Consider the following 15,442-nt stretch of genomic DNA (forward strand, 5'->3'; position numbering starts at 1 on the left):
AACTTCACTTTTTCCAAAAGCTACTGCACGAACCTCAGGTCTGTCAGTAGATGTGCTCTATACTGTCTGTTAGTTTTATTTATCATTCATTATGTTCAAAGTATGGCTCTGCTCAATTGTTGTTTCTGATTGGATTGCAGACATAGCCATGTGTTTTATTTTAAATGCATTACAATTCCATATTACTACATCAAATTATTGAAATGTTGCCAATGTGACCACATCTTAAGAGTCATGAAGCTCTTTGAAGCCAAGCAAATCTTATAAAAATTACAAACCAAAATAACCAAGAAGTTTTTGTAGCCCTGCAATTTCAGTAGTGGACCAAAATGGAGCGAGTGTGCATTCCAAAAATGTTAACACCAAATAATGTATGTGACTGTAATTTACGTACATGACTAAAACAATCTCAATTGTTTAATTGACACGGTCTCTGCAGACACTTCAGGGATGTGTTGGTCATGTCCTGCACCATCTGATCTGGATATGACCCGGTTCCGGCTGAGTGCGGTAAACCTCAGGATAAACAGAGAGACTAACATTAGGATCTCTAAATATCCCACTAAATACAGAATCTCTAAATATATTATGTGGATTAAATGACTGCAGTCTTACCTGACTCCCTGTCTACATGGGGGAAAAAACCCCACCAAAAATCTGTCTGCCGTAACAATAGCAACTTGAAATGATCAGAAATAGATATGCCTACATTAATATTTATTTTTAATGAAGAATGACAAAATAAGGGCAGAATAAAGAAGTGATTATACTGTATGTAAGAAATGTATTTCAATTAATCATAAAATGGCCCTGATATGTCACACTAGACATTAAGAAATCATGTTAATTTCAAATACTTATATCACTGACAGCAGTGGTCCGGCCAGGATATTGTCATTTAAAAGTTGTTGTTGCAGCCTTCAATTGATGTTGACATTGACATGTGTTGTTGGCCTGAAGCTCCGCCCTCCACCTATCTAACAATCAATCTACCGAAACAAGCGATAGCGATTTAAAAGTAGAGGACCTGTTTTCTTTTTCATACACTGCATGTTCAGATATTCTTACACTCTAAAAAATGCTGGGTTAAAAACAACCCAAGTTGGGTTGAAACTGCACCGACCCAACAATTGGGTTGTTTTAACCCAATGGTTGAGTTGTTTTAACCCAGTGGTTGAGTTGTTTTAACCCAGTGGTTGGGTTAAATGTTGCTTAAGACAACCCAATTGCTGGGTAAGAACAACTCAACCATTGGGTTAAAACAACCCAATTGTTGGGTCGGTGCAGTTTCAACCCAACTTGGGTTGTTTTTAACCCAGCATTTTTTAGAGTGTACAATATTCTGGGGGCCATGAAACTTTTGTGAAAATTATCAAAAATGATTGCGCTGTCGCTGAGTGGCAACCTAAAAAAAACCTGGCGGGAAAAGAGTTAAATTTATTGATTCATGATTCAATGATTCACGTGATTTCAGCAGTTTGGCAGTTTGACACGCAATCCGAATCAATCCGCTAATTCATAATAACCGTTTGAATCTTTGGTTGAGGATTGAAAACAAACCCGGAAGAGAACACAATGCTGAATAAAGTTTTTGTTGTAGTTTTTGTGATTTTTGGACCAAAATGTATTTTCAATGCTTCAAGAGATTCTAATTAACTAACTGATGTCACATATGGACTACTTTGATGATGTTTTTATTACCTTACTGGACATGGAAAAAAAAAAAGAAAGTGATACACTTGCATACACTCTCGGACTAAATATAAAATATCTTAAACTGTGTTCCAAAGATGAACGGAGGTCTTACGGTGTGGAACAACATTAGGGTGAGTCATTAATGACAGAAATGTCATTTTTGGGTGAAGTAACCCTTTAATATTTTTTTATAGTAGCAATTGCTCTAAACATGAAATTTTAGAATTAAAAAAAAACAAAAACAAGAAACACATTAGACAAATGTCTGGATGGTGTATGTGTGCTCATGAGATACCGGCCCCTGATGCAATCCTTAGGGAAGGAAACTGCACTGGCCACTAGACCTATTAAAAACCCCTCTGTCACAATCCCACAGCTTTAAAATAAGGATAACGGTCAGTCTGCCTGTTTCATCACACACAAGTCCTTTTTTCCAGTGGGGTGGGCACAAACTGGAAAAAATGAGCTTGGGTAGATTTTTATTGAAAAGGTAAAGTTAGAATCAAGTTAGAATCAGATGTTAGAATCACATAGTGTGAACAGCATATATCTGGTAGCCAGCCTGTTTAAATGACACATGTCCTGTGGTATAGAAGTCTTTTGCTCATTTTCTGCTGTAGATTAAAAGCAATTTGCACTTTGTCTGATATTATCAAAAGCATGGCAATAACAAATAAATACCATACAGGAACGTCACTTTACAATTGTTTTGCATGGCTCATCATGTTCTAAAACACAAGGTGTATAAATCACAGTGGTTAATGCCATGCATTGTTTGTATTATCAGTAGATCAGTTTGTGTCATAAATATGACATAAATACCATACATATGACAATTTATACAATGAAACAATTGTTTACCTAAATATGTACTTCATGTTTGTTGTTAAAATTGTAATGTTACTTTTAAATGTTGTGTTTTTGTGAATTTTGGGGACTTTCCATAGGTGTAATGAATTTTACACTGTACAAACTGTACATTCTATCCCCCTACACTGCCCCTGCCCCTAAACCTACCCGTCACAGGAAACATTCTGTATTTTTACATTTTCCAAAAAAATATTATGAATACATTTACATTGTGGGGTTATACATTTGGTCTCTCTCTCTCTCTCTCTCACACACACACACACACACACACACACACACACACACACACACACACACACACACACACACACACACACACACACACACACAAAATGGTTTTGCAGTCCTTTATTGGGAAATCAGCTTTTATTTGGTGAGCAGTTTGCCGGTTTTTGCAATCTCATATTACCCAATCATACCTGAATTTGGGTTTTTTCAAGCTGATGGAAAACCGTAATCACGCACCCAAACAGTTGTGTGAAAGAATTATTTGGAAAAAAAAAACACACAAAAAAAAAAAACAGTTCTTATAGTTAAAATATTAGTTTTACCACATTTTCTATAGATCTAAATTATATTTCATAATGTTCCTCCCTAGAACTTTCTTGAGAAATGCCCAAAACATTCTTGCCTTGAAGCAACTAATACAAGATGTCTCCACTCTAGAATTATAATCAATTTATTTTCATGGTCAAGCAAAAAAAAAAAAAACAGTATACACACACACACACACACACACACACACACACACACACACACACACACACACACACACACACACACACACACACACACACACACACACAGGTGCATGTCCACTGTGAGAGACAGTAATCTAAAAAAGAACAATCCAAAAATCACTATGTATGATTTTTAAAAACGATTTATTTGTATGATACAGCTGCAAATAAGTATTTGAACACCTGTCTATCAGCTAGAATTCTGACCCTCTAAAATGTCCACCTCCACTCCATTTATTATCCTAAATTAGTTGCACCTGTTTGAGGTCATTAGCTGCGTAAAGACACCTGTCCACCCCATACAATCAGCAAGAATCCAACTAACATGGCCAAGACCAAAGAGCTGTCCAAAGACACTAGAGACAAAATTGTACACTTAAAGGCTGGAAAGGGCTATGGGGAAATTGCCAAGCAGCTTGGTGAAAAAAGCTCCACTGTTGGAGCAATCATTAGAAAATTGAAGAAGCTAAACATGACCGTCAATCTCCCTCGGACTGGGGCTCCATGCAAGATCTCACCTCGTGGGGTCTCAATGATCCTAAGAAAGGTGAGAAATCAGCCCAGACCTACATGGGAGGAGCTGGTCAATGACCTGAAAAGAGCTGGGAACACTGTTTCCAAGGTTACTGTTGGTAATACACTAAGACGTCATGGTTTGAAATCATGCATGGTACGGAAGGTTACCCTGCTTAAACCATAGACCGTAAAAAAATATGGACGACTCGACATCATCCGTTTCCGCTTGCCATATTTGAAGCTTTCAGGCGGCCTTGCACGGCGCGGACATCTTGGGACCGAGTCTGCGCAGTAGCGATTTCGGGACCGGAGTTGCGCAGTAGAGTGCAGGAAGTAGAGCAGGAAGTACAGTCGCGATATCAAAAGCCCGCCCACACTCTCGCAGATGCAGAACAATTAATTATGTTGGTGTGAAATAAACAGTTATGGAAATGTAGAAATTAAAGCTAAAGCTCTAATCTGCTCCCAAAAATTTCGAAAAAAGTCCGTTAGTGCCTCAGTGACAACTTCACTCAGAGAAGCCGTCAGTCTCAGCTGTCAATCATGACGTCACACCCCCCGTTTTTATAGCATCAAATAACTAACTCAAACTAAACTTATTTTTAAAACGAACACCTGAAATGAAATCATCGTGATGATAACTGCCTAACTGCATAAACTAACTTTGGGGGAAAAATTTTGAAGTGTAATTTTATTTAGTTTGCCTCGCGTCCATTAGAAATCACAGAGGGGCGGCTATACTGGGACCGGTCAACGGGAGGCGATCGAGGCGCGAAAGCTTCAGTAAATGAGAGGGAGACTGCAGGCTTGGCTTAAACCAGCACATGTCCAGGCCCGTCTTAAGTTTGCCAATGACCATTTGGATGATCCAGAGGAGTCATGGGAGAAAGTCATGTGGTCAGATGAGACTAAAATATAACTTTTTCATCATAATTCCACTAAATGTGTTTGGAGGAAGAAGAATGATGAGTACCAAGAATACCATCCCTACTGTGACGCATGGGGGTGGTAGCAATTATGTTTTCGAGGTGTTTTTCTGCACATGGGACAGGGCGACTGCATTGTATTAAGGAGAGGATGACCGGGCCATGTATTGCGCAATTTTGGGGAACTACCTCCTTCCCTCAGTTAGAGCACTGAAGATGGGTCGAGGCTGGGTCTTCCAACATAATAATGACCCGAAGCACACAGCCAGGATAATCGAGGATTGGCTCTGTAAGAAGCATATCAAGGTTCTGGCGTGGCCTAGCCAGTCTCCAGACCTAAACCCAATAGAGAATCTTTGGAGGGAGCTCAAACTCTGTGTTTCTCAGCGAAAGGCCAGAAATCTGACTGATCTAGAGAAGATCTGTGTGAAGGAGTGGGCCAAAATCCCTCCTGCAGTGTGTGCAAACCTCATGAAAAACTACAGGAAACGTTTGACCTCTGTAATTGCAAACAAAGGCTACTGTAGCAAAGATTAACATTCATTTTCTCAGGTGGTCAAATACTTATTTGCAGCTGTATCATACAAATTAAAAGTTAAAAAAGCATACATGGTGATATCTGTTTTTATTTTTATTTTTTATTTTTTTGGCTTATGTCTCTCACAGTGGACAAGCACCTACAATGACAATTTCAGACTCCTCCATAATTGCTAAGTGGGAGAACTTGCAAAATAGCAGTGTTCAAATGCTTATTTTCCTTATCTTAAATATATATTTAATATTTAATCATACTCAGTTTGAGTTTGACTTGATTTAATCATACTCAATACCATATGGACATGTCATATGATATACAAAAAAATTATAATAATAAGTGTTGTGCAGCTAATGTCACTTTCTTTTGTCTTGTCAGGTCACAACATTTCAAAGAGTCCATACGCTTTATCCATGAGTGTCGACTTAATGGAGGAGCATGTCTTGTTCATTGGTGGGTTTTATATTTGTGTGGTATTATAGGTATTTTAACAGGTCATTGTTGGCTCTCTTTGTCATACGTTATACTACAGTCTGTGTAAATGACATTTACATTTTACATTTAATCATTTAGCAGACGCTTTTATCCAAAGCGACTTACAAAAAAGGGGAGAGCAATAGAAGCAACGAAACAAACAAGGCCAACAACCTGTAAGAGCTGTAAGAAATCTCAATTAATTAGCATAGTACACACATTTTTTTTATTTTTTTATATAGCCATCTACAACAAAAACTCACATACTCAAATACAGAACACCGGATTTTGATAGCGAAGATAACAACCCATTAGGACTAAGGCTGTTGCCCCAACTGTTGTCGTTAATGCAGATTCAGTGGCCCAAATGCCAAATAATGAACATGATCCCCATGCCAAATAATGTGTCATTCCTTATAATTTATGCTCTGCCATGTTCAAACTCAACCCAGCAAACCCTTTTTCTGCTACAGTCTTGCTGGGGTGTCTCGCAGTACAACCATGGTGGTGGCTTACCTTATGACTGTCACCAACTACAGCTGGGAAGAGTGTCTGACTGCAGTGAAAGCTGTGCGCTCATTTGTGGGCCCGAACTATGGCTTCCAGCAGCAGCTGCAAGAGTTCCAGATGAAACAGGTGTCAGAGGTACATTCACCATTTCATGCACAGATTCTGCTTGGACACAGCTATCAATCAGAGTTTGATATTTAAAACTGCCAAACGTGTAAAGATATAATATGACATACATATAAAATCTTGAGCCATATCAAAAACTGCTTTTTTAAAAACTGCTTATTTCATATCAGTAAACACTCATGTTTCTCAACAGCTCACAAAACCATTTTGAGTAGGTAGTCAAAAGAAACAACACAAAACACAATTCTAAATATTTTTCTGATGCAAAACTTTTATTTTGACAAACTCTCCTGTCCTGTCAGATGTTATACTGTGCTTGCAGTGTGCACTTTTTTGTTTTGTGCTCACTTGTATATCGCGTCACTATATAAAGAGCAAATACATTTACAAGCATGCAACATTGTAATTAATAAGTCAGGAAATAACCAAAAGTATCAATAAATTACATAACTGGTAAGCTGGTGTGTTGCTAATGAGAAATTGCATGCAGGTATGATGTTCATTCTCTTTATCAGCATCAGTGTACATGTGTACATACAGTAGGATGCGTTAGTACACTGTAAAAAATTTGTGGTGGTTTTTGTTGGTTTAACTTAAAAAAGTAAGTAACCTGGTTGCCTTAAAATTTTGAGTTTATTGAAATTAAAAATTTGAGTTGATACAATGAAGGAAATTTGTTTAAGAAATAGAAACTCAAAATATTTTTGTATCTGAACCACATAAAAAATGTGATAAATCATGAAAATAGCACTATTTGGCATGTTTCACTGCGTCATCAGAAATAAAACACACATCATTACCCAATATGCAAAATCTTTTAATAATCTTTTAATAAAGGTTGTCGAATCTCAAAAAAATGCTCATTGTATTAACTCAAAATTTTAATTTCAATGAACTCAAAATTTTAAGGCAACCAGGTAACTTTTTTTCTAAATAATGTTTTACAGTGTATAGTGTATTTATTAGTTAGTTAAAATTAACCCATGATTTGCTTTGATCAAGTTCTTCTTTCAGAGGAATACATTTATTATGACAGTGAATGGCTGTTTCTGTTTTAAAGTCCATAAAGGTGCATCTATCCATCATAAAAGGGATCCACACAGCTCCGGGGGTTTAATAAAAAGTCTGTGTAGGAAAAATATCCTTATTTAAAACTTTACAAACTGTAATCTCTAACTTCCGCTAACTGTCGTACGTGTGTTCATTAGAAAGTAATGTTCCAGCATTATGAAGCAAAGACATGCAAGAATTTCTCACAAAAAACAACCACTATCACTCAAATTATAACACGCTATTACAAGCGTACTATTGTAAATCGGGCTACGGTAAGGAGGCAGTTTTGAACATTGGCTCATTATGTACTTGCTCAAATTGATTCTGGATAATTTTTAACCAAATAAATTGATGGACTGTACCTTTAAATAAGTTAAGAGATGGGTAATTTCAAGTTATTAATTTCATTTATCTATAGAGCTGCTCTAGAGAAAACTGTGATGCCATCAGTTCAGCTCTCATACAATGATGTCAATACAATAATATCGTTGAATATTAAGTGTCCCCCAACTAAGCAATCCAAAAGCCAAAGGCGAAAAAAAGTGACAGTGGCAAAGAACAAAAACTCTATCTGGTGACTCTTCTGGCGACTTACGGCAAAAGAGTAACCCCAGACACGATTATAGGGGCATCACAAGCTTTGACGCCTCCCGTGGATAGGGCTGGGCAATAAACTTAAGCCCCTCTTCTCTTTTCTAATTTTTCATTTTAAAAAATCTTGTTGTAGACTTCTAATTCATGACCGGTGTTTTGTTTTGCTCTGTCCTCTGTTCTTCTCCGCTCCATATTGTTACATATGAATATTTTTCTTACACAAACACATCACTTCGCTTCAGAAGGCCTGAACCCCCCGGAGCCGTTATATGATGGATAGATGCACTTTTATAGACTTATAGACTAAAAAGTCACTGCCATTTAAACCTTAGAAGAGCCAGGACTTTAAAAAAAATATATAACTCTTAAAAGTCTTATAAAAGATTTTATTAGTCTGAAATAAGAATATCATATACACCTAGGATGACTTGAGGGTGAGTGAATCATAAGCATTTTTTCTTTTTTTTCTTTTTGGGTGATCTAACCTTTTAAAGGATTACTTCAGCATATGGCTTTGTATCAGTAGAAACCCTGGAGTATATTCAAATAAATGTGCTTTCCCCCCTCATATACCCCTGAGACGAGATATTTATGCATTTTATTTCTGGAAAAATTCCTCCTATGATGCAAATTGACGATATTTGCATCATAGGAGGAATGTTTGGCCAAAGGCTAAAGACTACAGCCAGCAGAAGGAGCCATTTCCGCATGTTTTGAACTCGCGCATGGGGGATGGAGATTGCGCTCAGCTCAGCTCAGCTCGCAGCAACAGGCACTCATTTAAACGGAGCTATGGTGAGCAATGTAAGTCTTTTAACTTCTCAAATAATTTCTATGAAAGTTAAGCTTGAAAAGGCATGAACTGAAACGCGCCAGACTGAACTCACGTGTGTAGTCGCTATTACCTCATCAGCTCATTTATCTGACTCCTGCAGTTAGTGCTCAGTACTGTGATACTCGTGCGGTGACTCTTCTCCAACTCAGTCACAGTAATCAAGTTGGTGGCTTTGGGAATGGCCTCACAGGGCAGCGAAGCATTCTGGGAATTATAGTCTTTCATCCCCATGAAACAAAAATATATTTTCTGTCTTTTCTCAGTCTAGAAAGCACCAAATTCAAAAATAATTTCACATTTCTACTACATTAATGACCCAGTTTAAATACAGATTCATCTTCCCAGTGCTGAAGTACCCCTTTAACGTTAAGAGTTATTTATGTTAGTTTTATTGTTAGAATGATTCAGGCAGTATTACAGGACAGAAGTCAGATTGGATCAGAACGTTCAGAATATTTATACAGTTCCATCTAGTTGAAGATGGGTTTGTTGAGGATCGGTGCTACCGGCTGTCACGTGAGACCGCTACATTGTGTGCTACCATTGGAGTTTTTGTGGTGTACAAGGGAATGGAAAGGAGCCTCACCCACACTCCTGCCACTGAGGGTGAGTCATGGGTTTAGTCCCTCTCCCACCTCCTCTTCTGAAATCGCCTGATTCCTCTGCCTAGCCTCCACTGCTCACCCTCTGCTCGTCCTCATCCTCAGCATCCCCTCGGTGACGTGGATCCACCTAGGGCCTTTTGTGAGCCGTCGCTAAATGCCTTCACTCCTCTCTCCCTTGGCTCCACTTTGGACCATTAGCCCTACTGCTCCACCAGGCTCCCTTGGACCAACAGCTTTGACTGGGTCAGACTTCACCTCTACTATGCCACGGACCTACGAGCCGTCCTCTGCGCTCCGGCTCTCCACTCTTACAGCTCTATCTGGCTCTGTCCTCCCTAGGGATGAGTATTTTTAAAGTTTCAACAGTATTACTAGCCTTACCTAGCCTGACAAGCCAGACCCACATCAAGATGTTTGGTCTGGAAACTCACCATTGACAGGGCTCAATCCCAGGGGCGGGATAAACGGTTGTCTTTCAAACTCCCTCTGCACGCAATTGGATTGCGCTTCAACCAACCAGAGCAACAAAGGTGAAGCGGTGCTAGTTGACAGATTAAACTTTCGCCATATCCATTCGGCAAAACTCCAAACACATCTTCTCTTTTTAAGAATGACTTCAGTTCTTTGTTTTAGAGAAAAGCTTAACTCCAAGTTTTCCAGAGTTGCAGTCAAAGCTGATTCGAAAGACTGCGGGACTGTCATTGCGCTGTAGCTCTGAATCGTGTTCATGCTCTCTTACGCTCTCGCTCTCTTTCTCTCCCCGGCGCTCATTTAATACCGGGTTTTGGTACCCATCTCTAGTCCTCCCTATGGCTTTGTCTCGTCCCTCAGACGCTTCAGTTCTGCCCTTTAGCCCTCCAGTACCCTGGTTCTACCTCGGGGGTCATGTTGCGGTCACCAAAGCTTTTGAGGTTTTTTGGGTCTTGTCTTATGTCTTCTAAGTATGGATTATTCATTAAAGACTTTTGATCTCATCTTTCTCATTGTGTGTGGTAAACACACAAACCCAGATTGGCTCTGAAGACAAAGAAAGCTGAGTTTGCACCTGTGGCACATCTAATTGTAGCCTTTGACATGCATACATTCCAGTAACTTCCCCTTCTGAGGATGTCAAGTTCACTGACGTGTTACACACATTCACAACAGCTGGACAGATGTATTCCCAAAGTGATAATTGAGTGTAGTTCAGCACAGCATTGAGTGTAGCTTTTAAAAGGGCACAAAAATGTATTTCAGTTATGTAAATTTAACAAACAAGTAAGAAATTACTTGTCACTGGCATTAGCGTAATCATTGCTTATAGAGTCAATAGCCCTATTCGGACGGTAATTGTTTCTCATGTGGTCGTAAGGTATCTTCAACATTTACAGGGGCTAGTCAGTGATTTTATTGCCATCCAAATCCAGAATGTCAGTGTTTTTCTCCCACCATCTGCGTAAAAAATGACTTTTGGTTAAAAATGGTGTCGTGTAAGTGGCCCCAAAGTAAGTAAATAATGATTTCTTACAAGGGAAATTAATTAATCAAAAACGTACTTCAGCTGGACAATAACTTTTTTCTAGAGCTGCTATACAGCCAAAACAATCTATCTTCCATTCATTTTCTATTATTACTGTATGAAACACTTATATTGTAAAAAGCACTATATAAATGAAGGTAAGTTGACTGACTTGACTTCAGTTGGATTGGATTGTGAAAAGTGGCATTCTGCATACTGGAATGGAGGCAGATATAAAAGATGAATATAGAATTACAGTATTGCATAGTCTAGAAAAGTAGAAATAAGTCACAGGAAGAGGAAGTTATGACATTTTGATTAAAGATTAGCAGGTCAAAAAGGATGAATAATTCGGGAAAACAATACAGTATCAAGAATTAAGAAATAATGGATGAATAATTCGGGAAAACAATACAGTATCAAGAATTAAGAAATAAATATGATACATTTCATACAAAGTGTAAATATGCATTAAGGCTTTTGCACATTATCTAGAGTTACAGTAGTAAGTTACTATGAATAACAAGGACATTATAGATTATGTAGGGTGTGAATGTCACAGTCATATTTCTTTCTGTAGAACATTATGTTAAAGGCAGAACACAACTTTAATGTGTTTGCACTTGACTAAACAGGTGAGGCTACCGTATATAGCATTTTGCAGACAAGCAAAATAATTGACATGAATGCAGTGAATGTGATTTTTTTTAAATGGGCATTTATTGTGAACCCCAAAGAATAAACATGCTGCTTCTTCAGGAAATGTTTAAGTTTTGACTTGATCAGAAAATAGTTTTGCTACCATCGTAGATATCAACATTCTAGATTTAACTCCAGCTAAAGGCATAACTGTGTGTTGCAAACAGTACAGGGAAGATTTCCAGAACTAGAGCCATCATTTCTACAGTTTACTGAAAAATGTCTCATTGATCAATGCTAAAAGTTTACTTTTTGCTAAACATTCTGTCTCCAGATCATTAACTGCATTGTTCATCTTTTCTGATTTGTTTTCTGTTTGTCACAAATGTCAGAACCGTTCGTGGTTTTGTAGGCCTGTCTTCATTGGGTTTTTTTGTGAGTATTCTTACATTTGTTCTATGAAGGTGTGAAGAGGGTTTTCCTGTTTACAGTTCCAGTGTGTGTTGCCGCCTCACACGTTAGAGCTGATGTGTGATCTTAAAGTGACTGTCAAATGGACTTAAACAATAGTTTAACTTAACATTTAAGGATGAGAGGGTAAATGAGTGAATAAGGGGAACTCAGGTTTGAGGGGGATTTGCTGATATTGCATTAGTTCAGCCTTGCTTATCACGTGAATGTCATTAATGCAAGAAGCTTGCAACATGAGCCTCTGAACTCAGAAAATATGATTGTCTCTGTAATGGTAGTTCATTTGTCAGGCTCTGATTTTAGAGAACAATAACTTATTACAGGGGATTTACTATATTACTGGGCATTTTTTCTTATGCGTGACAACATTTTTGTTGAAGGTTGATTACCAAAGTTGCCTGAGTAGAATACAACATTCTACTAAAACATATCAGCGGTCTTTGTCTTACTGGCTGCCTACAAATGAGGACTATGTAAAAAATATGTTTATTCCAGCGTTCTATTATATTTCTTTTAAACTAAAAATGAGAAAGTATACTTTCAATCCATTTTATGTACAAATCTAGCCTGGTTAAAACCAGACCATTCCCAGTAGTAACTGAGTTATGGTCTGGCAAAGCTTAATAGAAAATTAATTTCAAAAGGGGCATCACCATCGGGCGTCACGGATGACGTAGCCTATGCAGAGCAATGGAGAGAAATCTGAGACGGCAAGTCTGTTTGTGATTTCGATGTTGCAATGGCTTCTGACAACTTTTGCCATTGTTATAAAAGAAATATGATAATAGCTGGTATGCACCGCCACTCCATCAACATGTTTGCAAAATGTGAAAAACCTAATAGCATCTCAGACCGACTGTAACATCTCGGATTGACGGTCGAACAGAAAACACCAAGCTCTGATCACATCTGTGTATAAGTATTCACAGCCTTTGCTCAAACTTTGTTGAAAAACCTTTGGCATCATTTACAGCCTCAAGTCTTTTTGAGGATGATGCTACAAGCTTGGCACACCTATTTTTGGGGCAGTTTCTCCCATCCTTCTTTGCAGGACATCTCAAGCTCCATCAGGTTGGATGGGGAGCATCGGTGCACAGTCATTTTCGGATCTCTCCAGAAATGTTCAATCGGGTTCAAGTCTGGGCTCTTGCTGGGCCACTCAAGGACATTCACAAAGTTGTCTGGTAGCCACTCTTTTGTTATCTTGGCTGTGTGCTTAGGATCATTGTCCTGTTGAAAGAGAAACCTTCGCTAGTCTGAGGTCCAGAGCGCTCTGGAGCAGGTTTTCATTAAGGATGTCTCTGTTCATTGCTGCATTGCTGATGCTGCCACCACCATCTTTTACTGTAATTTAGGAATGGTATTAGCCAGGTGATAAGTGGTTCCTGGTATCCTCCAGACAGGACGCTTGCCATTCAGGCCAAAGTATTTCATCAGACCAGGACATTTTGTTTCAGGTGCCTTTTGACAGACTCCAGATGGCCTTTTCCTGAGGAGTGGCCTTCGTCTGGCTACTATACCCTACAGGTCTGATTGGTGGAGTGCTGCAGAGATGGTTGTTCTTCTGAAAGGATCTCCTCTATCCACAGAGAAACACTGCAGCTCTGTCAGAGTGACCATAAGGTTCTTGGTAACCTCCCTGACTAAGGCCCTTCTCCCCCGATCACTCAGTTTGGCCAGGCGGCCAGGTCTAGGAAGAGTCCTGGTGGTTCCAAACTTATTTCATTTACGGACGATGGAGGCCACTGTGCTCATTGGGACCTTCAATGTTGCAAAAAAAATTCTGTACCCTTCCCCAGATATGTGCCTCAATACAATCCTGTCTCAGAGGTCTACAGACAATTTCTTGAATGTTATGGCTTGGTTTGTGCTCTGACATGCAATGTTAACTGTGAGACCTTATGCAGACAGGTGTGTGCCTTTCCAAATCATGTCCAATCAACTGAATTTACCACAGGTGGACTCAAGTCAGGTTTTAGAATCATTTCAAGAATGATCAGTGGAAACAGGATGGACCTGAGCTCAATTTTGAGCTCAATATTATGCTAACAGGAGCAGAAGGGCAGTTTTTAAAGCATATTTCACAAGTTAAATATATTCTGAAGTACAGTATATACAACTTAAATAAGACAATTGAAAAATAACGCTGGTCAAAATTAGAGAACACTTCCTGATACCTTCAAACTTTGGGTGTTAATCTGGTAGTTGGTGCTAATTTCCGTAATAATCTGGCAAACCCTATTTAACTTGAAGCGAACTTTCCAATTTTCACTGACTTTACAAGATGGCAAGCCACTCTAAGGTTACTGAAACCCTACGGCACCAGGTTGTCCAGATGAAGGCCAAAGGGATGGCCCTTTCAGCGATTGCAAAAGATGTTGGTCATTCCAAATCTGTAATTTCTAGAATATTGAAGCTTTACAAAGACACTAATTCATTCAAGTACCCAAAAAAGTATGCAAGACCAATGCATGAGAGGACAGGACAATGCGGAGACTTTCAATGTGGAATGTAGCTGTACACTGTTTTATGAAGCGACAAGAATCTTTCGTCAATCTGCAAACTGCTGAAATCATGTGACTTTGGCGATCTGAACCACTGATTCTATACACTGATTCATAAAGCTCCAAAGCTTTACGAAGCTGTGTTTTGAAATTGGCCATCGCTATATAAGTTGTTATTTAGTTTTTTTTGTTGTTGTTTCTTTTTCAGAGAGAGAGAGAGAGAGAGAGAGAGAGAGAGAAGAGAGAGAGAGAGAGAGAGAGAGAGAGAGAGAGAGAGAGAGAGAGAGAGAGAGAGAGAGAGAGAGAGAGAGACTTTGACTTTTAACATCTCTTTAATTACAAATCTAAATACATAAAAGCCTTAACACATTACTTCAGAAATTTACATTCCTAAAATAATAAATAAATAAAATAAATACAATCATTTAAAAAAAAGCACTTTTACATCAATACATCACAACCTCCCTCGTCATTGGGTTGACATAAAACATTTCCAACACCCCATAAAAAGAAGAAAGATTCAGTATCGTTCACCAATTCATAATACTTATACTCCATAACCAGCCTACTCTTTACCAAAGCTCTGAACATGCTCAAAGGATCAGTATCATTATTAGACAGCAATTTTCTTTTTCTGGTGAGCCAAATTGCCATTTTTGCCTTTCCAAATAAAACATTTATCAGAACAATTTTGCTTTTGTTCAAGGTGTTATATTTTGGTCCGAAAATAAAGAGACTATTTGTAAAAATAAAACCAAAATTATGGCTCAAATCTCTTAATACATCAAAAATTCCTAACAGCCTTGAACACCCAATAAAAATATGGAAAACTGTTTCTGGAAGACCACAAA

The 15,442-nt window shown here is 38.5% G+C and overlaps 1 protein-coding gene across 1 annotated transcript in view; it reads left to right on the forward strand.

The window, feature by feature from the left end:
• The window catches only part of dusp22a (dual specificity phosphatase 22a), a 55,940-nt gene that overhangs the window by 14,509 nt on the left and 25,989 nt on the right, over nt 1-15,442 (forward strand). The window contains exons 5-6 of the mRNA XM_067419787.1: nt 5,661-5,735; nt 6,230-6,401. Coding sequence (XP_067275888.1) covers nt 5,661-5,735; nt 6,230-6,401 — 247 coding nt within the window. The remainder of the gene's footprint in view (nt 1-5,660; nt 5,736-6,229; nt 6,402-15,442) is intronic.

Source organism: Pseudorasbora parva, chromosome 16 (assembly GCF_024679245.1).
Source record: "Pseudorasbora parva isolate DD20220531a chromosome 16, ASM2467924v1, whole genome shotgun sequence".
Taxonomy (NCBI): Eukaryota; Metazoa; Chordata; class Actinopteri; order Cypriniformes; family Gobionidae; genus Pseudorasbora; species Pseudorasbora parva.